Source organism: Ochotona princeps, chromosome 11 (genome assembly GCF_030435755.1).
Source record: "Ochotona princeps isolate mOchPri1 chromosome 11, mOchPri1.hap1, whole genome shotgun sequence".
Lineage (NCBI taxonomy): Eukaryota > Metazoa > Chordata > Mammalia > Lagomorpha > Ochotonidae > Ochotona > Ochotona princeps.
The window spans coordinates 31,189,302-31,214,040 of record NC_080842.1 but is presented as its reverse complement, the minus strand read 5'-3'; the positions used below and the strand labels follow the sequence as shown (position 1 = coordinate 31,214,040).

General features: G+C 38.0%; 1 protein-coding gene across 2 annotated transcripts in view; it reads left to right on the top strand.

Moving 5' to 3' along the window:
- The first annotated feature begins 9,211 nt into the window (after window positions 1-9,211).
- Window positions 9,212-24,739, top strand: part of WDR17 (WD repeat domain 17) — an 80,816-nt gene continuing 65,288 nt past the window's right edge. Inside the window, exon 1 of one of the 2 annotated variants that reach the window (XM_058669980.1) lies at window positions 9,212-9,418. Coding sequence is in view for 1 of the 2 variants with exons in the window: in XM_058669979.1 (XP_058525962.1) it covers window positions 23,966-24,031 (66 nt within the window). In the remaining variant the exon portion in view is untranslated. Of the gene's footprint in view, window positions 9,419-23,906; window positions 24,032-24,739 lie in introns of those variants that run through there. The other variant, XM_058669979.1, reaches the window with a different exon arrangement.

Genomic DNA, 24,739 nt, shown 5'->3' with positions numbered 1-24,739 from the left:
GAACTATATATGTAGACTAGCATAAAAGGAAATGAAAATACTTCGAAATATGCATCTCTACTCTTGACTAAAAGGAGGAGCCCCAATGAAACTGCTAAATACACCCTGAAAATAGGATACTAGACTTCTTACTGTTGTGTATATCTATAATGCCATGGTACACTTACATAGCAGACTGTTGGACTTGTGTCTGTGACTGAGAGACTATGCTATTGTAATAATGTGAGGGAAAATAGTGTGATGCGGAGAATGGGGTGGGAGGAAGGGCAGGAGGGGGAGGAGGGAATCCCTACAGTTATAAAACCTAATCATGGAAAATAATAATTAAAATTTTTTTCCTCTAAATAACAACCAAACAAAATAATCTCCTTAAGTATTCATCTATTAAATACTTAAAAGTTCAACATTCATCTAAAATGGCAATTTATTTCAGTGACATGATTTAGACATTTGCTAAATGACTTATTTATTTGCTTATTTTCTTCAGAACACACTCACCTGCTTAAGAGTTTTCTCAAAAATATCAGTATCAGCTTCAGAGGGCAGAATTTGGAACAATTACTAACTCTAATTCAAACAGAGCATAAGTTGGATCAGTTGCTAATTTTTAATTCGTACTTAAAAATACAATGTGAGGTTAGGATAGCATAGGAGCCAGTAGTGTGGAAAAACAATATGCAAGAAAATATGACGTAATTCTTCCATATCTAACGCATTATACATCTTAAGAAAGTTCTAGGCCACAAAATTCTGTCAGTTGTGCCAACCGTCAAAACAAAGTGTACCATACAGTTTTCATATTCCGTAAAACATCGCTGTGCTTTTCTTTTAGGTAAGACATCTGTGAACTGGGAATACAGTGTCACAGAGGAAATCCTTTGAGGTTTACCTTTATAACGACACTCAGAAAGCATAGCTCGAGGGAATCTGACAAGACTTTACGAAGACTGCTTTTTACTTATTTTTGCTATGATTTGAAACTTTTAAAAACAGGTGGAAAATTAATGTCCCTTCAATCTAGTGTCACTAACAGGTTAAAACAATTTGTAAAAAGTAAGTCCTGACCTGAGACAAACAAACAAAAAAGCCTAATCTTACAGTCCAAATGTCTTCTGAAATATTTTCAACAAATTGCTTCACATGGGACTCCCGTTCATAGCAACAGTATCTTTCCTTGTTTTCATACTAAAATGACTTAAGGTGCATTTTCTAGAACCAGAAATCATAACTGCTTTAATTTATCTTGGCTTAGTCTATTGCTTTGTGTCAATATATTGCTTGTATTTTGTCAATTGTATTTTGAAGGCTTTGAACATTTTTGTTTATACATATATACAGTATTACATTGTATTGAGTTGAATGCTCATAATGAAAAGTTTTAAATTTAGGGGGGTATATCCTCCACAGATAAAAGTTCTCTGTGCCTTATAAAATATTACTTTATGGGATTTAATGTACTAAATGTTTATTATTTTAAGATGATTAGTTTCTAATTAAAGGTTTATGATCAGGGCCTGGTACAGTAGCCTAGTGGCTAGTCCTCAACTTGCACATACCGGAATCCCCTATGGATGCTGGTTCAAATCCCGGCAGCCCTGCCTCCTATCCAGCTCCCTGCTTGTGGCCTGGGAAAACAGTCGAGGAAAGCCCAAAGCCTTGGGACCCTACACCCGCGTGGGAGACCTGGAAGAAGATCCTAACTTCTGGCTTCGGATTGGCACAGCTCTAACCAATGAGTCCTCTTGGGGAGTAAATCAGCAGTTGGTAGATTTTCCTCTCTGTATATCTGACTTTCCAATAAAACAAAAGATGTTTATGATCAGGTAGATGTCCGTGTAACCAACAATAGTTATTTTGCCATTTTTAAATTAATCCTTGTTATTGAACAAAAATATATTTTTCAGGCCTGGCGTGATAGCGTAGTGGTTGAAGTCCTCAACTTGCATGCCCGGGATCCCATATGGGTGCCGGTTCTAATCCCGGCGGCCACGCTTCCCATCCAGCTCTCTGCTTGTGGCCTGGGAAAGCAGTCAAGGATGGCCCTAATCCTTGGAACCTTGTACCTGCGTGGGAGACCCAAAAGAGCTCCTGGCTTTGGATCGGCTCAGCTCCAGCCATTGCAGCCACTTGGGGAGTGAACCATCAGACGGAAGATCTTCCTCTCTGTCTCTCCTCCTCTCTGTATATCTCACTTTCCAATAAAAATAAATTATATATACATATATATGTATATATTTCAAGTAGCATTTCCTCCATTAAAAAAAATGCATTCACACATTTTGTTGAAGATGGAATCATTTAAAACACAAGTTTGGGCCCGGCAGCGTGGCCTAGCGGCTAAAGTCCTCGCCTTGAACGCCCCGGGATCCCATATGGGCGCCAGTTCTAATCCCGGCAGCTCCACTTCCTATCCAGCTCCCTGCTTGTGGCCTGGGAAAGCAGGAGAGGACGGCCCAAAGCTTTGGGACCCTGCACCCGTGTGGGAGACCTGGAAGAGGTTCCTGGTTCCCGGCATCGGATCGGCGTGTACTGGCCCGTTGCAGCTCACTTGGGGAGTGAAACATCGGATGGAAGATCTTCCTCTCTGTCTCTCCTTCTCTCTGTATATCCGGCTTTCCAATAATAAAAAAAAAAAAAAAAAAAGAAAAAAGAAAAAAAAACACAAGTTCATCAGCTTGTCGGAAAATATCCTTGAGAGTCTGCCATTGCTCTTTATTGTTAATAGAGGAATCTGCTGTGATGAGCTTCTTCAAGATCCCTGCATGGACTGGGCCTTCTCTGCTGACCTGGGTCCCTGCCCCTCCCTTTGTTATGACTCACTCCCCATCATCCACCTGGTGGCCTCACACTTGTTTCTGTTGTAAAGACTGATTTGTTTCCTTGGCCTTCTGTGCTGTACTACCCAGCTCACTGTCTGATGCAAACCCATCACGGAAGATTCCCAAGATAATGTGGTGCTGATGATGTTGCAGCTGTGGTGGCTGTGTTGCGCTCAGCTGCTTGGTGTAAAGCTTTCTCTGCACAGGTTTTAAGTTTGGTTTAAAAGTTCCATTCTCCATAAGTTGTGAACTATATCCTAACTCCACGCATAAGCAAACTGTAACCTGTATTTGCAGTAATTAGCTGTGCTTGGGCATTCACATGCAGTCAGCTAATCAAAGTATGTTCAAATAAGACCTATTATACTATAATCAACAGGATTGACTATTTCCCTCACTCCATTTTCTCTCTCTGTCTTTTAAAGTTCTTTCTTCTCTCTCTCCCTCTCTCTCTTTTTTTTTCTTGGGAGGCAGATTTTACAGAGACAAAAAAGGTCTTTCATGCTCTGGCTCACTCCCCCAAATGGCCACAACAGCCAGAGCTGAGCAGATCAAGCTAGGAGCCAGAAGTTTCTTCCAGCTCTCCCACATGGGCCATCCTCCATTGCCTTCCCAGGCCATGAGCAGGGAGTTGGATCAGAAGCAAGGAGACCACGGGGAATTGGCGTGCCTTCGGAGACCGAGAACTCTGAGGTCATCCACTCCCATTTGGATCTCCCACATGGGATGGAAGAAGCCCAAATCCTACCCCGCAGAAACCAATGTCATTGGAACAACAGCCAGGAGCCCTGAACGGTCCTCAGAAACAGAAGAACAGTACACTTCCTTCGGGAATCGGGAGAGGAGCTTTCTCTGGTCCTTACCTAGTTCCAACTTTGGATCCCCACCCTCTCTTGCAATGACTGTCAGGGTCTCTCCAAAGCACCCCTCTTCCAAAAAAATTAGATTAGATAGACAGAGAACAACAAGGAAAGCTTAGTACCAAACAGGAAAAGGTTAGCCTGGACTCGCATATACCTTACTACATAGGACACAAACATAAGTTACTCCTCACTAAGGTATTGAAAATTTCTCTGTGCACCCCTCTTAAAACTGTTCTGCGCCTCAACTGTTGACATATGCCTTGTTAAAGTTATAAGCCAACATGGACTATCCTAAAATTCACCAAGTTCAGTAAAAATTATGCTTCAACACTATAAACTACTAAATACAAAAATGAAAATAGACACAAGACAGCTGAATAGTACCCTATAGCCATTTTAAGGTGTATAGCAGCCAGTTGTGTATAAACTGAAGTTGAAATGTCAATGAAGTAATCACAGGATGTGGTTAAGAACTTGCATTTTCTGACATATAGGTCACTCAATACCATGTCATTTAACTCCATAAGGTTGTAAACAGTTGTTGAGGTTACGTTGTGGCTTTTAATTGGTCAGGATGATATTCTGCCAGCTCTACTTTCAGACCAGAGATGGTCTCCCCAAGAAACTGCTGAATTTATCTGGACAATAAGAGGCTGGACACTATGCAAAGTACATGCTTGCAATGAAAGAATTATGATTGGATTTGAACTGTAATACTGCAACCAGGTGGAGAAATCCACCGTAACAGGAGGGTACAGGGAGGGGTTGGGGGAATCCCAGAGCCTATGAAACTGTTATAAAATCAAATGTAATAAAAAAAAAAAAAGAAGTGTAGCAGCCAGGATACTAACTAGCACCCATACCAGATACTGGCACCCCAGGGCAGAGGATTAAAATGCTGGTCACTGTGCCAGTTCTCACTCTATTTTATCTTTTCTGACAGTAAGCATAACTGGTTCATGTGGTGAGGCAGTACGTCTTGAGCTATACTTAGCCGGGAATGCTGCTAGATTTTGTAATCATGAATGAAATCATTTAAAATTTTTACAATTAGATTTGTTCGTATTTTCCTTTTTATCAATAACAAAAACAAAATAATAAAATTATTTAATATATATACAGAATATAAACCTACAGAATGTTTTTATATATACAGAATGTTTTTATTCTGTATAGATAGATAGTAGGTTTATATTCTATCTGTTGATCTTTGACAGCATTTTGAAAGTGAGCTATCTCAATTTATATGAAAACTCATGTAACTATATGAAAACAACTTCCCAGGCATAATTCAGCATTTCAGGGAATTTAATGGGTTCATGATTTTGAGAATTTGAATAATAAGCAAGCTAGTTTCACTCAAAAATACAATATGCACATTTGTAATTTAAATGTGATGAGTAGGAACAGATAAGAGCATGCTAAGAGATGAAATCAAAGGCTGGGACAGGACCCAAGACAATTGTTTTGAAAACAGTCAAAGAAAAATTGGAATATAGAACTCAAAGAGTCATACAGAATTTATTAAAAAGGGAAAAAGAGACTGAAAACATGAAAAGAACTTACAAAAACGTGATAGGTCCAACTGAAAACGTCATAGGTCTTTTTGAAATTTTAGAAGTAAGAGCAGAATAAATACACAAATGAATAGTGGTTGGGAATATTCACAACTGAACATTTGGAGAGAGATTTGCAAACAGCATATCTAACAAAATAATTGCATCCTAAATATCTAATGAACTACAAATAAACAAGAAAAAGTTAAAGACAAACAAAGGAAATTTAATAGTCAATGCAAAAATGTTTTATCTCAGTGAATTCAGGAAATACATGTTTAAATCATGTGGGAATATAATTTTGTACATATTAGGTTAGTAAAACTATGACAGTATGATGCTGATAAGCTATATAGCAAAATGAACATCCATATAATGTCAAAGGAATGCGAGTCAGTAATATCCATAATATTTGCAGACATGTAAGTGCCATGACCCAACAATTCCACTTTGTAGTCAAAAACTTATATGCAGGTAGGAGTTTTTCTATACTTTATAATAAGCAGAAGTTCATAAAATAGCCACATGAATAACTGTAACTATATACACAATAACTATCATACACATGCCAATGTGTATAAAATTATAGAAATTGCAGTAAATAAAGCAAATTTAGAATATATCCTTACTTTTGAAATTAGTTACATGAGGGAACGTGAAAAGATAATCCAACAACAAGATGTATGAAAATGTGAGTAAAATATGTTATTCTTGTTGATGTATTTATTTTGAGTGAGATAGAGAAAAAGAGAGAGAGAGATCTCAGGCTGCACTGGTTCACTCCCCCTTGCCTGCAACAGCACAAATGACCAAGACTGACTTCAGGAACCCAGAGCCCAGTTAAGCTCTCTGATGTAAGCCATCACCTCGTGATTTCCAGGGTGCACATGAGCAAGAAGATGGGTCAGAAGTAGAGCTGGGTATTGGAGTCTGACATGGGATTCTAGCATTCTTAAGTGGCATCTACATCAACCACCAAACACTTAGCTCTTGTGTGGTTTTCAAAGAAACACAAAGAAATGCAGTAGAAACTCAAAACATTGAATATAGATGTTTATGAGTACTTTCCATCTTTTTCTGTTCAGATAGTTTTAATTAAAAGAGAAATTAATTAAGTTAAATTATGGGTTCATCAATATTCTAGAAACAATCTCAAGTTTTCTGTAATTTTTGGTTAATGTAAGCCCTTCTAACACTTGAAACAAGTAAAACCATAATAATTCTCTGAAGGCAGTACAAAATTACAAATGTTAATTTTTAAAAATGTATTTACTGTATTTATTCTAATAATAATCTCTGCAAGGAAAGACGCATACATCAAAAATGCAGTAACATTTTAAATTCTTACTTCTACTAACCAACACTTAGACAATCTTTTTGTCATACTTCCTTCTTTTCTCATATCAGTTTTATATTAAAATAGTGAAAAAGAACTTTGTAATTGGCCAATCTAAAACCATTTTGACTTTGGAAGTCTTTGTGGTTGATTTTTTATTCAGAATTTCCATTTAAATGGTATTTGCAGCATTAAATTGCATTGAACACCTTTTTAAAGCCACTGCTCTTGTTGCCCATGCATAGCCTTGAAGATAAATTGACTTAGAATCATTTAGTTCCCCTTAATCACACTACTTTTAAATTTAATCATGAAGAACTCTCTGTACTTCCAGTGCGAGGAACTAATGATTGCCCTGAAACTGTCAGTCAGCCCATGTGACTCTACTTTTTTTCCCTGTGAAATGAGAACATTATATTAAATATTTGTTGAATAAAGAATAGAAATCAGAATAAAGGGATCAATTATTTAGAAACCAAGTTATGCTATTTCTCTAGATCTAACTCTAGCTGTGATTATTTCAATCTCGAGCTAAGCTGAACAATGGTAAAAGAAGAGGAGTACTTGACCAGGGCAATATGATCATTTGTATCAGTTCTAGTAGAATAACTAGACACATCCTTGCATATGTAGCCATCTTTGGGAGAACTCTATAACTTTCCAGTCCACAATACGTTCTTCAGCTTTAAATTGTGAGGCACAACTAGATACTTTTAAATGTCTTATTAGATATGTTTTGTTTTGTTTCATTTTTTAAAATTCTTTGTTTACCGGAAAGTCAGATATACAGAGAGGAGGAGAGACGGAGAGGAGGATCTTCTGTCCAATGATCCGCTCCCCAAGTGGCTGGAACTGAGCCAATCTGAATCCAGGAGCCTGGAGCCTCTTCTGGGTCTCCCACACGGGTGCAGGGTCCCAAGGCTTTGGGCCATCCTGTACTGCTTTCCACGGTCAACCAATGGATGAAGCAAAACATTTTATCTACGACAATTTTTTCTCTTCATGTGTATTATCAGCTATGTCATAAGTTAAAATTATGCAATTTTTCACAGTACTATTTCTTACGATCTTCTCATCTTCAACATTCTCACTTTCTTGGCCTAATTTGGGACACCAGCATCTCTTTTCATTATTTTGACTTTTTTTTCTTCTACCATGTCTTACATTTTCCTAAACCCTTAATGTCTCCAACATTTTCAATGTTACTGTCTTTCAAAAAATTCTCTGATTTAATAAACATCAGTGCTTTCCCATGGCTTAAAGGTTCAGGTCTAACTTCGATTCCATCCTGACTGTGAAATTCTGCATCTTCCCTAAATCTTAGTATCTCATGCTTCCTGTCTTACCTTAAGGTACTTTCTACCTCCCATCCTATCTTTGGGGTACCAACCATTTCCTCCTCCAAAAACAGCATGCAAGTCAAAATTCAGCATTTTGTACTATTTGGCAATGTTATTTTTGCTGCACGGTACATTATTTTCCCTTTCTAGCAGGTGAAATTTTATTTAAGTTTTTTTTTCAAATACCATCTTTAATGAAAGATTTTCTGAATACCCTAGAAGAAATTTTTCTCTTCCTTCATCTGAAATAAGTTCATATCATTTTTATGTGATCCTATTTTGGAACTTAACACAGTGAATTCTACTAAGTTGTTGCCCTGGATACTTTCTCTAGTGCATTCTGTGTTGATTACTTCCTATTCGTGCCTTAGACAATCACTGATGTTTGGCAGGCACTTTGCTAGGATGTAAAGAACAGAATTGTAGTACCTGACCTGCGCTTTGAAGCAGTACATTGTTCACGTGAAGTACAGCCTGAAGCTTTACTTTACAAAACAGGACAGGGACCCTGCTAGGGATTAATCTCCGCAGAGAACACTTAAAGAGAAAGAGAAAAATCTGCACCGAGGGTAGCAATTGCAGGGGACTTTTCTAGTTTCAGATAACACCATTCCGTTATTCAATGTTGAGAGCCTTGCATATAATAAAAGCTTGATAGATGTTATTAAGCACTGTATTTGGAGTATATGCAAGCTTTCTCTAGGGTACTGGGTTAAAGACCATAAATTGTCAAAGTATTTCGGATATTAAGAATGTAAAAAGAATGATGATTATCAAGCCACATTATTCAATCAGACTTCGCAGGGAAAATGTCAGTTTTGCATATTCAGCTGTAGAGGCCTCCCTCAGGGCTGCAGGGGTCCAACAGACATTAAGGGAGCGCAGGACGGCATTCCTGACTCACATTCCAGGCCCTGGTTCAAGATCAGGACATTCTGGCTTCTGGAGGATGTTCAAGGACCTCCCCTAAACTGCCCACTCCCCCAGCCTCCACCCGCAATAGCTATAGATCCGGTGACATAGTCATGTATATTAGAACGTGCAAACTTTAGAGAAGGTGTTGGGCTGTGAGAATGCTTGGGGGGGGGGGCCTGTTTTCGTTCACTTTCGGTGCGCAAACCCTCACCCAAAGCACAGAAGCCCCAACGCACAGGCACTGCGTTGCCAGGTAACCATCTCCTCCTTGGCCGAGCCTCCAGGGGAAAGCAGCCGCAGCCGCCTTCCCGCAGATGCTCCAATCAGCGGGCGTTGTGTGCGTCACGTGACGATGGGGCGGGGCCGGAGTGCGTCTGCCTCCACCCCGGCGCTGCACTATCCGCCTCCGTCGCCCTCGGAAACCGCGAGCCGGGCCGCCCCGCCCCCGGGACCTGGGCTGGCCGGCGGGGCGGGGCCGTGCGCCCGGCAAGCTCGGTTGCCAGCGCGCCTTCCCGGCTCCGGCTGCCGCTCCCGCGCGCAGCTTTCAGCACCTCCTGCTATCCTCAGCTGCGGCTGCCGGCTCCCTCAGGTAAGGCGCCGGGGCGGCGGGGCGCGAGACCCGGGCAGGCGCAGGATTGAAGTGTTGCCTTCTAGAACGACTGTGGCGTCGCGTGAGCGGCGCTCGGACAGTCCTGCTATCGCAGACTGAGGTTCCGTGCGTCCGGCACGGCTTCCCACACGGCGATCCCTAACGGGTTAATCCCCTGAGTTTTAGGAGGCTTACACCTGATTGCAAATTACCGCAGGCACTCAGCGTGAGTATGTATCAGAACTGGAGGATAGATTGACCAGTTGGATGGAGAGACGTTGTTTTATTTTTGTTCTTTAAAATAGATTGCTGTGTAACTATAATAGTTCAGATTTGTATTTCTCATCAATGCGTCTAGCCAGATAATTCTGGATAGATTCTTTGTCCCTGTGAAGTGTCCCTTTAATATTAGGGTTGCAAAAAGAAAGCTTTGGGTGTTCCAGAATGTATTCCAGAGAAAACGACTGTATTGACTAGAAGAGCAGTTTTAAGTAACCCTTAAACTGTCTGTCTTGTATCCACCCTGTTCACTGCAAGGAAAATGCAGACTTTTTTACACTTAAAAATAAAAAGAACAACAAATTTGACAGGATTTTTGCTATGTTAGTTAAAAGCAATTGGTTGGAATGAAATTAGTGAAAAGTTTGGTGGTGCATCAAAAAACATTTCTGAGTCAGAATTTTCCACAGGAAAAACTGAATAATAAGCACATGTTTGTTTTTGCAAAGGTACAACATTTCTTCAACTAAGAGCTCAACAGCATGAGTTTATAATTGCCAGTGTTATCCCTCAAGTAACATTTCTTGGTATCATTAATCAAAAAAAGGACTTGAAATGGGTGGTAAGGTATTTGTGAGGATTTGTAAACTGAAACTCAGTCTGTAGACTTGTGAATTGTCTTACCACCACCCTGCTTGAGGGAGCAGGTGCAGGGCTGGCCTACCTGGGTAAGAAAGTACATACAGTTACACACAGCATTGCCTGCTGAAAGGCAGCAGTCCAGCACAAGTGTTCAGAATTTTCTGTTCTAGAATACACAATACTCAAGTGACTGTGAAAGTATTGTTTACAGATTGATGTTATACATGGTGCTTGACTACTGCAAAGGATATTCATGTAAAGAAAAAAAAATAACTTCTTAAATGAGTCCTACACAGTTCCATTATATAAAAAGGCCATCCAATTTTTATTTATATTGATCTTACCTTCTCCTGTAGTGTGGCATAATAAAAATACATAAAGAACTGAGCAACTGTGAAGAAAACATTGAACATGCTTTCTTGAAAGTTTTAATCTTTCTTTTCATCTTTAGTAGCTAAGGATTGGTATAGTAAAAGTTTTCCATTATTAATAATAACCCCTTGATCCTGAAGACACAAATGAATTTATCTTCGAAAAACAGTGTTTAAAATTCATCTGTTCCCAGCAGAGGGACCACTAGGACTAGGGTGTTTTGTTGTGGTATTTCCTGCAGATTCTCCCTCACAGCCCTTAGCCTCAGCCTAGAAAGGCCAAAGGTGATTTTCAATTTACTCAAAGAAGAGGAGCATTTTAATTTTGTTTTGCCGAGGTGGATACTTGAAGTCTAGTCTGAATTATTAGGTTGCCACTGCTGATAAAATAGACTGCAGACTACCTCATTGTATTCACGTCAGCATTACGTTAGACTAAAATAAAGTTTCCTAGGTGGTCCTCAAGCAAGGGAGGGTTTGAGTACTACTGATCCAGGGAGCAGTATCAGATTGCACTTAGTTGTTTCTTACGCTGCTGGCGTCCACGTACCATTTCATTGTTGAGGTATTACTTCTGCATAGTATGAGCTATTAAATGAATAACTTAACTCTGAAAATGTAACAGCTGATAGGTTTGACTAACATTTTTACTGTAGCTTTTTGGACATCATGTTTTACTTTCATAATTAATTGCATTAGTTCATTAGGGGAAATTTTATGTTGAGTGAGGGCATATGGTTTGACAAGTGTACTTTCAATTAGATTAGCAACCAATTTTATCTATGCGTAAGTCCCATCTTAGCTAATACAACTTTTTACTTAAGAAAATTTAGTACTAATCTCAGACCTCTGTTAATATATCAGAAGCACTAATTCAAGAAAATTTTCGGTTAGTGACATTCCATATTCCTTGCATTTTGCAGCTTGTAAGCTCCTAATTAATTTCCTTTGCTGATTTTTTTTCTATTGAATTGTCAAAATCATTTTGTACATTTTTTTTTCTTTGAAAGAGAGAGAGAGAGAGAGCATCTTCCGTCTCTTGATTCACTCCCCGAATGTCCTCAACTTCCAGGTCTGGGTCAGGCCCAAGCCAGACTCTGGAAAGTCAGACTTACAGAGAGAAGGAAATATAGAAAGACCTTCCATCTGCTGGTTCTCTCCCCAAATGGCCGTAATGACCAAAGTTAAGCTGACCCAAAGTCAGGAGCCAGAAACTTCTACCATGTCTCCCACATGGGTGCAGGGTCCCAAGGCTTTGGGCCATTCTGCTGCTTTCCCAGGCCACAAGGAGGGAGCTGGATGGGAAGCGGAGCTGCTGGAATTAGAACCGGCACCCATATGAGATCCCAGCATGTGCAAAGTGAAGACTTTAGGCACTGTTCTACCATTCCAGGCCCTCCTTGTTTTTAAAAATGTGCATCTGTAGATTATACCAAGACACACACACACACACACACGCACACACGCCTCAGCTTAAATAATTCACATTTTGGGTTTCTGCTACCAGAAGATTCATATCAAGCCAAGTTTATAATAGTCAGTTATTGAATGTAGTCATGTTTGTGGCTAGTTGTCAAACTAAAAAGAAGAAAAAGGATAAAAGTAAAAAGAATAGGAATATCTTTTATTGTGTACATCAGAAGTTTTGTTTTAATTAAGTTAACTTGAAACTTGTATCTGATTTTTTGCAGGGTTGTGAATAGGAAATTAGGTATGTGAGTCTAGAAATCAAGATTTTCAGACAGAAGATGTAAACTTAATGGCCTTCTTATACAGTATTTAAAGTCCTAAGACTTGTGGCCAATGCAGTGGCACTATATGCTAATCCTTTGCCTTGCAGTGCCTGCATCCCATTTTGGTGCTGGTTCCAGTTTTGGCTTTTCCACTTCCCATCTGGCTCCCTATCTGTGGTCTGGGAAAGCAGCAGGGGATGGCCTAAAGCCTTGGAACCCTGTGTCCATCTGGCAGATCCGGAAGAATGTCCCGGCTCACGGCTTCAGACCGGCTCAACTCTGGCCATTGTGGCCATTTCAGGAGTGAACCAGTAGATGGAAGACCTCTCTCTTTTGTTCTCTCCCTGTAAAATCTGCCTTTCCAGTAAAACAAAACAAAAACATTTTTAAAAAATTTTTTTAAAGATTTATTTATTTTTATTGGAAAGACAGATTTTACAGAGAGGTGAGGCCGCAATTTCCAGAGTTAAGCTGATCCCAAGACAGGAGTTACTTCTGGGTTTCCCATATGGGCACACTGTCTCAAGACTTTGGGCCATTCTCCACTGCTTTTCAAGGCTGCAAGCAGGAGCTGGATGAGACGTGGAGCAACTGTTACATACACTGGCATCTATATAGGATCCCAGAGCTTACAAGGCAAGGATTTAGCCACTGACCCATCATGCTGGGCCCAAAAGTAAAGTGTTCTGTTTTTTTTTTTTATAAAGGTACTCAGATTGGGTAGGATTATGGAATAGGTGCACTCTAAATTCACTGATGCACTCTAATGTTTGGGTTTGAAATGATGGGAAATCAAAGCAAAATACCAATGTGCTGAGTGGTTAAGCCACTAGTTGAGGCCTCTGTGTTGCCAATCGTTGTGCCTGGCTGTACTACAGGCTCTGTTCCTTATCTCGCTCCCTCCTAAGGCACACCATAGAAAGCAGCAGATGATGACTGCAATGGCTGAATCTCCCAGATTCAGTTCCTGGCTCCTTTTATGGGCATTTGGGAGGGAAATAGGTATTTAAGAGCTCTGTTTGTATGTCTCTCTGCCTCTCAGATTAATAAAGCAGAATTTATTAAATTGTTTCAGCATCCCTGTCATCTACAAAGTGAAATTCACAATCTTTATTGTGATCTACAATAATTTTTCTTTGTTCTTCCTTTGTCTAGCTGTCCATTATGTATTCTTGTAGTGTAAGCACAAAAAAAAATGTTTTTTGCCAAAAGTTCAAATCCCAATTTTTTTAAACCCTCCTTGACTATGTGACGCTGACTTATGCAGTTTTTTTCTTTCTTCTCTAAGCACTTTGTTCATCATCTGTTATATAGTAGGCATTTTAGGCATTGAACATTGATTTATACATTTATTTGATTTATTATTGAGAATGAAGTCAAATACAGAGATCGTAAAATCAATAGCTACAATAAATATTTTTTCATGTAACAGAACAACTGAAGACAGATGTTAAGGCACAGTAGGTTGAGCACTGCTTGTGGTTTCACATCTCATGATAGAAGCCAGAGAATGCTAGGGTCACACCCTGGATACCCTGCAGTTCTAACCCAGCTTCCCGCTAATGTGTCTGGGAGGCAACAGATAATGGCTCAAGTACTTGGGTTTTTTGTCCTCTGCATTGGAAACCCAGATGGCATTCCTGGCTTTGACATGGCCTGATTCTGGTTGCTTTGTGCATTTAGACAGTAAACCAACAGATAGAAGATCTCTTTGGTTCTCCTCTTTCTCTGTTACTATGCTTTTAAATAAATAAAAATCTAGAAAATGAAATAAATTATGATGTGATAATAATGCTAGGATTGTAATATTTCCACAGCTTTCTTGACCTTTGCTTCATGTGTCACAGACAGCTGCTGCAGCAACAGCATCACACGCACACCCAAGTCGGAAAGAGAGTAAGAGGATGATGCCAGAGATGTCCATTTATATCTCATTAGTTGAAACTGGGACAGGTGTCCATATTTAGGTCCTTAATTATCTGAGGAGAATGTAATTAGTACAATAGGTTCAATCCATCACCATTCTCGCCAACCAATGGACTATGAACCTCTCCCCCACTTAGGTGAACTTTTTCCTGCACATAACAATGCTGGAGGGTTGTTGACAAGTAAACTTCCCCTACTCCCAACCCTGGGGTAGAGGGAGTGGTTTGGTAAACATTTATTGGCTCTTTGGATTATCTGTCTCTGCTTTAAGCTTCTTGAAGCAGGGATTTCTTTCTGTTTGTTTCTTGATTATCTTTGTATGTTTAGGAACCTGCATCTGCGTCTTTACCATGATACACTATTTGCTGGAAAGGAATGAAATATTATGATGCAGTAGAGCCTCATGGGTCCATATATTTTCATGAAATAATATGTTAATGAAGCAGATGTAGACAAATAATTTATTTGCTTAGCCAAAATAACATCAGCCCTGCTAATTAATATTGCTGTAGATGACAATGACTGAATTGTAGTAGCAGTAATTTATGTCTGAGATGATGAAAACATAATAATATTTAAAGACAGAAATTCAGAAGGGTGTAACAAACTCACATTATTGACTAGTACACTTTCTAAAAATTGTTTTGAAATTATGTACTATAACAGCCTACCTTATGTTTCGCTGCATACAACAGAGAAAGGCAGAATAATGGTTATTAATTTTCAACCAAAAAAAAAAAACCCAGGAAGTAGTAAGTTCAAGTTTTTAGAAATGCAGTCTTGATCTAGATCACTGTTCTGTCCTTTTTTGTGTGAAATCCTGGTTCTTACGACACAAAACATCTGCTAGGCCATAGCAGATAGGTCCAAGTTCTAGGTGGCAGAAAAGCTAGAGGCTGAGAAATGTTGTATTCTTCCTTCTAATGTAATAGTAGATCTTGATGTTATTCATTGCCAAAAATCTGGGCAAATATGGTCCCCAATAATATACATTCTTCCATCTTTAAAATTAATTTCTGTAATGATAGATTCACCTATATATTAAACACTGTTTTTCCAAAGACATTTGAGTCTGCGTACTTCTACGCCTTATGGAATAACAGATGAATTAAAGCCTGGGAAACAAATGTACTCTTACCTAAAAATACATACACATGTGTTTTTGAACAGATTACCTTCTTTCTGCTGTATCAAACCACTACCATAAAAAGTACATTGATATTTGATGAAACTACATTTATGCTTCTTAGAAATGTATTTTAGAAAAAGGTCAAAATAGATTTTCTTAGAAAACCAAATTATGTTAAATACAAGTTCGCTTGGAATTCCATTTTGTACCCTAAAAATAACAATATCTTAAGATGATGTACCATAATATTTCATGGACATTGTTGACTTGTTAAATTATCCTGATATAAGTCATTAAAAATTTTTTAGAGCAGAACAATGTAGGGATTTCAGTAAAGCATTTTGATTAAATGTTCATGAGAAAGGGATTAATAATGCATTAAAAAGAATTATTGGCTATGATGACTATGATACATGCTGCACAAAAATCATTTAGAAGTGATTTTTAGGTTGTTTTTGTTTTTAAGCACAAACAGGACATTATCAGCACTCAGAGCCCTCATCAAGGATAGCCACTACCATCCTGACAACTTTCAGGATACATTAATATTGTTTATGTATCTTACATAAGTGGAATAACACATTTTTACTTTTAGCTTCTTTCAGTTGGTATTGTATTTATGAGACTCATTCATGTGGTTTTATACCAAGTGTTTGGGTCGCTGCCCTTCAAATGGGAAGCCAAGATTAAACCCTAGAATGTAACTACTAACCACAAATTTCCCTATGCTTTGTGTATGAAGATATGCAATTTTCCAGCAATGTTTTTTATTCATTGTGTAGTACTTTTTTTCTTGATGTATAAATTCCATTATTTTCTGATTTCCAGTATGTCTATTTTTAATGTCATCTTTCCATTTTAAAAATCCCAGGTATTTTCTTTAGTTTTAGCATTTTAGTACAATATGCCCCGATAAGATTCTATTTTAATTTTACCTTTTTAGAGTTTGGTGAACTTCAGAAACCTACTTTTTAAAATCACTCCTGAAAGTTGTTTTCTTTACTTCTCTGAACATTGGTTCTCTTTGTGCAATCTCTTCCTCTCTTTGTTGGACGTGATTACGTACAAGATTTGCATGCTCAACTTTTCAGCATTGTCTTATTGTCTCCTTGGCTTCTGCTCTATTTCACTCTCATTTTTCTCTGCCTTTACCTTGCTATCTATTTATTTTTGTTCCAGTGCTCTAATAATGATGTATGCTATATCCAAGCAACTAATAAGCTCATCTTCTGAGCTATAAATTTCTTTTTTTTAATTTTAAGTATCCATATTATTAAGATAAGTATGTTCCAGTCCTCTATTAAAAATTCATCACTAGTTGTAAATATTTTTTTTTTTTTTTTTTTTTTTAGCTACTTAAAAAAGTTACGGAGAGGAAGAAGGTGTGAGAAAGACTTAGAGAGAAATCCCCTGGTTTACTGCACAGTTAGCCTCAGTGGCCAGGTCAAAGCTAGGAGCTTCTTCTGGGTCTCACATGTGGGCAGCAGGGTGCTAAACATGTGGGCTCTCATCTGCTACTTCTCTCAAGCTGTTAGCACGGTTTTGGGTGGGAAATGGATCAGCTGGGACTCAAAATGGCACCTACATAGGATACATGCACCTCAGGCAGCAACTTTACCCTTTGTACCATAATGCCAGCCCTGAATACTACACATTTTAAGCTATTTATCTGTAAGTATTCTCTAAAAGGAGCATGAGGCCTAAGCTAATGGGAAGTAACCTGTAGCTTTTGCCACTTAAAAAGTCTGCTGTTGGGATGCCTGCATCCCGTTTTGGAATGCCTGGATGTAAATCCTGACTGTACTCCTGCGTCCAACTGCCAGATCATGTGAGCCCTGGAAGGCAGTAAAAAACAGAATGGTTGAAGTTGTTGAGTCCCTGAAACCCTCGTGAGAGACCTGGATTGAATTCTGAGCTCTTGGTGTTGGTTTCTACCCAACACTGGCTTTTATGGGCTTTGGGGGAGTGAACCAGTAGATGGGAATGCACTTTTTCGCTTCATCTCTTTCTGTCCTCCTTAAGATACTTAAAGGAAAAAAAAAGTGACACAAAGGGAAAAAATTACATTAAAATTAGAATCACTAATACTTGGAGTTATCAGTTGAATTGAATTTTGTTCTTTTAAAGAATTAGCTTTCAAGTTCTCAGGGTTAACTCATTTATACTTTGAAATATTTTTTTGAAGTATGAAATGCTGGGACGAGAACTATTTGTGTCAATATCTGCAGATCTCCTCTTCCAGGGATCTGATGCTGGAGATCTCTTAGTACACATTGTGGAGTAGGAAGTGTAAGTTTCAGAGCATCTATTTGATGTGCCAGGATAGGCATCAACTGTGTGAATGACCAGATTCCTTGTTAACATCCCTTTGGGTCCCAAAACATATTCATATTGAATTCTGTCTTTCAGTTTATGGGGGTAGGATTGAGGTTTTACTCTGCCCCATGATGGTGATTATTTGTTCTTGTGCCTGCTTTCTTCATTCGCCTGTTCCCTGTCATCACTTCAAAAATTGTGAAAATAGAGCAAGATGAGGAAAAAGTGGAATTAAAAGATAAATTTAATTGGCACAAAACAGTTTGAAACCTTGTTTTTTTCACAATGTACATTTCATTTAATCTTTGAAGACTCCATCTATTAGTGTTATACCTGGGAGGCACACTTAAATTGGTATGCCAGGACTTGATAGCAGGGGCAGTGGGTGACGTGGGACACCCCACGGGAAAAATAAAGGATGCAGGAAATTGCTCAAATATAACTTTACAATATTGTTCATTTAACAAAGTATCTGCAAGTTGACCTGTTTATTTCAGCTGTTTTCCTGTCTTAATTTTGTTAGCGTTAGAAATCAGTACTGTGGACGCTAGTGTTTTAAGGCTGCACAATTTGCTTATTGGTATACTTCGCATAAAATAAATACTATATGCTCCCTCAAAATCATGTTCATGAGTTCGTCCAGTCACTGTTTCATTTCCCCTAAAGAAATAAGCTTACAACTTCCAGTAACATAGATTAATTTTGCTTATTTTAAAACATAATTGGATAATGTAACATATATCCTTTTATGTTTAACTCCTGATCATCATGCTTCATTTTAATGACTGTATAATAACTAAGTGCAGGATTATAAAATAACATTTATCTCCCAGACCAGAGAAATCTGGTTCTTAGGGGGGCCTTTATGTGTCTCTCTCACTCCAAACTGCCTGCTATGGTGCCAAACTCTGCTTTATGTGTATAATTGGTGAGTATTGACTAAGATTTTTGTCACAACCTGTACTTCATTTTGATATATTTGGTAGCCTAACATGTTTTTCTCCTTATGCTGTAGAGGCTGATATCTTTGTTTTTTGTCTTCTCCCAGAAGTAATAGTCTTAGCCTTGTTTTAGGGGTTCAGTAAGAGTGTTATGTCACCTCTACAAAAGGAAATGTGGTTTGTTTTTACTTTCTGCATTGTTCCTGGGAGTGAAGATGCTTGCTTCCGCTTTTTCTGAAGCTTCAGAATTTTGTTTTATATGAAGGAAGATTTAGATAAGTATATGTAGTGTTTCGCGCCTATGATTCATGGATTGCCGGTTGTATCCCAGAAGGCTGAGCCCCTGAGAGGAACTCTAATTCTCTACCATTCTCCTCAGCAACAAACTGAAGCCTGTGGAGAGCTCTTAGAAGTGAGTGTAAACTTACATGATGTGTCACTGTCTAAACTTGCACTCCACCCTTGACCACTAGGAATTACATATACTTTTATTATGAGACTACTTCTTTCTCCTATTCTCTGTGAAATACAAAAGATAAATATGTGTTGTTGCGTTACACAAGGGCTCAAGATTATTTGATATTTCTTGATTTCTTTGCAACCTAAACTCTTTAGTGGGTTCAAGAGAAGTAATAATTTGTGTGTTATCCCTCTAACCCATTTCTGTTTTATTTTTTACCTACCTGTTCATTATTTTTAGCACTTGCCAATAGTTTTAGGTTACCTTCCTCTAGAGGGAATATACTTTTGTTTTTAAAAAATATTTTTAAAATATATTTTATTAATATCTTAAATATAAATATATTAATTATGTAAATATAACATATATTTTATTAATCTTTCTTTAATTGCAAGGTGGAGTGAGAGAGGTGGAGATCTCCCATCTACTGATTCATTTTCCAGATGGCTGCAGTGGGTAGGGTTGCATCAGCCTAAAGCTAGGAGTCTGGCACTCCTTCTGGATCTTCTCACCTAAGCAAGTGGAGCAGTTGTGACTTGAACCAGTATCCATATGGGATTCCGGTGTTGCGTCATGTGGCTTAATGTGCTGTCACAGTGCTGGCCCCAGAGAAAATATGCTTTCACTTTCGGAGAGTATGGAGGCAGGGGACCTGGTGTGATGGCTCAATGGCTAAATCTCACCTTGCAAGTGCCGGGATCCCATTTGGATGCTGATTTGTGTCCCAGCTGCTCCATTTTCCATCCAACAACCCGTTTGTGGATAACTCTCCTTAATCCAGTTATTGAATGCATATATTTGAAGTTGTAGCTCAGTTTTCATGAAAGATAAGATGTATCAATTTCTTCCCCTTTTTTATGATATAGAGACATATGGTTCTCATGAAAGGGCATAATTGTTATCAGGTCACTTTTTCCTTAGCAGCATCTCATCTCCAATATTTGTCTCTCCAGACTTAAGTTACCAAAAGTGCTTCTTAGATTCTCAGTAACTAAACCACAGCTTTAGTATAGATAAATTAGCATCCTCTACCCCCACCCAAACCTGCCTATGTTGCCTTTTTAGACTTACCTTGTAACTGGGAGCTTTGTCTGAAATTTTACATTTTAATACAATTTTTATACACACACACATACATCTACTATTGCTGGAAGCTAACATGTTAGGGGTAACGATTTGATTTATTCAATTAGTTATTAGTTCCTAGTTATTTGACCAACAGAGTGACAGAAATATAGAGAAACCTCCCATCTCTTGATTCTCTCACTGAATGCCTGCTACAGCTGTGGCTGGTTCAGGCTGAAGCCGGGAGCTGGGAACTCATTTGAGCTTAGGCCTAACTGAGCCAGTATCTGCTGCCACCAGGGGTACACATGACAGAAAACTAGTATGGGGAGCAGGGTTGAGACCTGAGCTAGGGTGCTGTGATATGAAATCTGGGTATCTCAAGTGGCATGCCAATGCTGCAGCTTATTGAATCCCCAGTAACATTTTTTCTTCAGAACTCAAAACCATTCTGATTCTTCAAAGCCCAATAAGTTAACCATGTAACTGCTCTATAGCCCCAACTTTTCTTTGACATTTGAGGATGGTTTTAATCCAGATAAAGTGAAAAACATCTCAAAATTTTAGTGAGGGTTGTGTATTGCACTGAACATTAGCCTTCCACAAATTCAGATAGCATGAGAAAATATATCTGCGAACATAGTTTGATAAGTTTATATAAAAATAAATTAACAGTATGAGTTTATTTTGGTATAAAAAAATCCTTTGAAAAACATTAGAAGCTTTTTCATTTTTTTTTTTTTTTAAATTTTTGAAGAACCTTTGAGCTCATAGTAAAAGCAGGCAAATGGGTGATCTCACATCTGTAGCTTGAGGAAAATTTATATTTCCCGAGCTGTCACTTGCATAACCTCCTTCCTTTTCAACAGACCTAACCATGATTCTACACAGTACAGATACACATATGAAAAGATGTGACTTCATACAGTGCCGTGTAGTTTATACTTAATGCTGTTTTGATTTAGTAAGCATTGACTTGTTTATGTGTTCACTTGGTTTATTACAATTTTAAATAAATACTAATGGTATAAGACAGAAGAGACAAGGGCTGGAAAGGAGAAGCTAAAACAGCAGAGAGTCCACTAGGTAAGAAGGCAGAGGGGGAGAATTTGGTAGAAAATATAAAGATAGCCTGTAAGTATGAAAATGGCAGAGGATTAAGCCAATGTCTTGTCCTGGGCTATCAGGTGAAATTGGAGAGAAAAAAATTATGTAGAATCATCATGGAAGTTGTTGAGACCAAGTTATAGAGAATAGGCAAAGATGAGTTTAATCTGACATGATTGAATAAAATGATTATGAAGTATAGTCAGAAAGCACAAAAAATAAACATTCCAGGATGTGGGACAAATAGGTTCATTCACGTAAATCATAGCCAAAGAACTTGTGGTACTTTCAGTTCTAGGACAGAGACTGGCCACTCTGTGTCCCGATTTTTAATTCTTATTTTTGTAGTAGTGTTAATGACTGGCCAAACATGAGCAACTTCTGAGTAGCTCTTTAATTTTTTTTTATTTTTTAAAAGATTTATTTCTTTATTTTTAACTAGAAAGACAGATACACAGAGAGAAGGAGATACAGAGAGAAAGATCTTTCCTCCACTGATTCATTCCCCGAGTGGCTGCAGCAACCTGAGCCTAGTTGATCTGAAGCCAAGAGCCAGAAGCTTCTTCCTGGTCTCCAATTTGGGTGTAGGGTCCGGAAACTTTGGGCTATCCTCTGCTGCTTTCCCAGGCCACAAGCAGGGAGTTGGAAGGAAAGTGGAGCAGCCAGACACAAACCGGCACCCATATGACAGCCCGGTGGTTGCAAGGTGCCAACTTCAGCCAATAGGCTATCGCACTGGGCCCCTAGTCCTTCAAGTTTTCATGCAAATAATTAGAACTACTGTTTAAAGTGGTGAGGCATAACAAAACGAAAACTACCCCATAGGTGTATGGGCTCACACAGCAGGTACTAATGTATTTTCAGTGATTTATTGTTAGATCTAACAATCCAGATTTCTTTAAATATCTCTTGTATATTTAGATAAGTAAACTTTTGCCATTATGTTTTTTGCCACATAAATAAGAAAATATATATTTCAAGGCATAAACTCATAGAAGTATAGGACAACATATGTCTGAGAATTGCAGTGAGAACATGGTCCTGATACATAAATAATTTTATTGATCTTCTAAGGTATGATGACATGACAGGTTTCAGTGAGTGCAGTGACTTCAGGGGTGGAGCTAAGGGCCTTTAGAAAAGACCTTCTCAAGGCAGTTTGATAACCCTTAGTAATCAAATGTAGTGGGATTTGGAAACTGTGTTAATGAGAGCATCATAGGGGGCTTGATGCTTTCCCCAGGGTATGTCTACTGTGTAAAGATAGTCATTGCGATGATCAGTGCCAGAGAAAGGATGTTTGGTGGTGGTAGAAGAGAAACTTCACTTGAAAAGTGAAAGCTGAGGAGTTTGGGTTGACTATGTAATTTGAAATGGAGTTTAAGATCTTGGCATGAGTAGAAATAGTTCAGTGACAAGGTGAAATGTTGGGATCAACAAGAGGTAAAGATGAATCACAGGGTAAAACAAAACAAAACACACTCTGATATAAACCAAGAGCGCAGCTGTAGTTAGGATAAACAATAGGCATCAACGCCTATGTGCCAACATCAGAATATAAACAACAGTAAACAGGCTTCAAGCAGATAGAATGGAAATACTTCTGGAGGATAAAGCTCCAAAATAAAGATAAGGCTGTGTGCATTGTTGTTGTGATATTTGTATTTTGTACAGGGTTAGCTTTCTATGCCACGATAACAGCTGTCTTACTTTATAGCTATGAATGATGAAACAACCAAATTAATAAAATTTGTATCTCCCTCTCTCCTTTCCTTCCTTCCTTGCCCCTTTTCCTCTCTCTCAGCTTCCTCCCTTCTTTCACTCTTTCATTTTTGCCTTTTTCCTTCTCTTATGTCTACTGTAACATAAAGATTTAATGAGTTTGATCTGGAAAACATCATGTGAGACAGTACAGATGATATTTTTATATCCAAATATCATTCACTGTAGCAAAAAATCATATAAACCATGATTTATAAATAATTTCTGCCACAAGTGAATAAAGCTAAAAATGAAGTTAATCTAATTTTGACTCTGTTGTACATATTGTACTATAATAAGTGATGCAGTCTCTTCAAACGTTCGAAGGCAGTTTTGTGATTAGCAATACCTATAAAAATGTTTCCATTCTTAAACACTGAACTGGAAGAAAATACAGATATAGGAGTGGCATTTGTCATTGTACACCTTTACTCTAGAAGCCTGTATTGTCTTGATTTACGTCCAAGCCCTGACGTTGGAATTTATCTTCTTTTTCTGGATTTAGAATTGTTGGCTTGTTTTTAAAAAAAAATAAATCTAAGATTTTTCTTTAGCATGTAAAACTGACAGCTGCATAAGACTTGTTGCAGTATTGTCTGGTACTGTATGACAGCAAAGTTAGTACCTCATTTTTGTTATTTGAATATGGCCTTATAAATTCCAGTATAGCATTAAGTTAAGATGTACTGTTATTGGTAGGTTATTAATATTCTATATCAACTGAGATGTTTGTGCAGTTCGAGCTCCACTTCTGAACCTCATTTCAGAAGGTAGCTTTTGGTTAAGCCTGTTTGGTTGAAACACGTTGTTGTCACTTTAGGCGCTGACTGTTCTGACGCTGAGTTTCCGATTGCCCTGATTAAAGTAGAAACATCCTATGGCTTGGATGACTTACATTTCAAATTGGTTTGAGCAAGATGATTGGTATGAAGGACTACAAAGAGTAAGATATATTTACCTTGTCATTATGATTTTCTGTGCTTATTTCTCTATTTCACTTCTCATATGGCTGTGTTTTTGTGTTATTCACATTATGGACTGTTTTTATTTTAAAGCACAGGTTAAAATAAAATTTGTGAGGATAGTTATATGGGAAGACATCATTTTGTTCTGAATTCAGATAATTTCTTAATATTTTCAGGTTGTCTTTAGATTTTAAATACAAAATCACATTAATATATCTGAAACTAGTGTTAAAATAACAATAATTTTAAGACAGACATTTTACAAATAGAAGTATTTAATGAAATAGAAGCTAAATGTAGAATAATAGCATATATTATAATAACTAGTTAAATAATATGTATTATAATAATTTGGATAAAGTAGTGCAAAAATTTTGAAAAGAGCTGTGTTACCTCCAGTGTATTTTTAAGCAATTATTTTTCAGAAAGAATTGCATTGTTGCCATGGCAACATCCTGTACTTTGAAAAAGTAGTCTGACCTATTACTATGATAGTAGAAAAAAGCTATTAAAAAATTCACAGTGTCAAGATGGATTTAGTTTAGAACAATGATTATGTTGTTAATTTCCACCTTTTTAAGAATGGATTTTATAATCAAATGAGGATAATTCGTGGATTTTAATTACTGAACAGAAGAGACAGAATACCTTTATATAATTTGGTCACATCCTCTGCATTGTTGTCC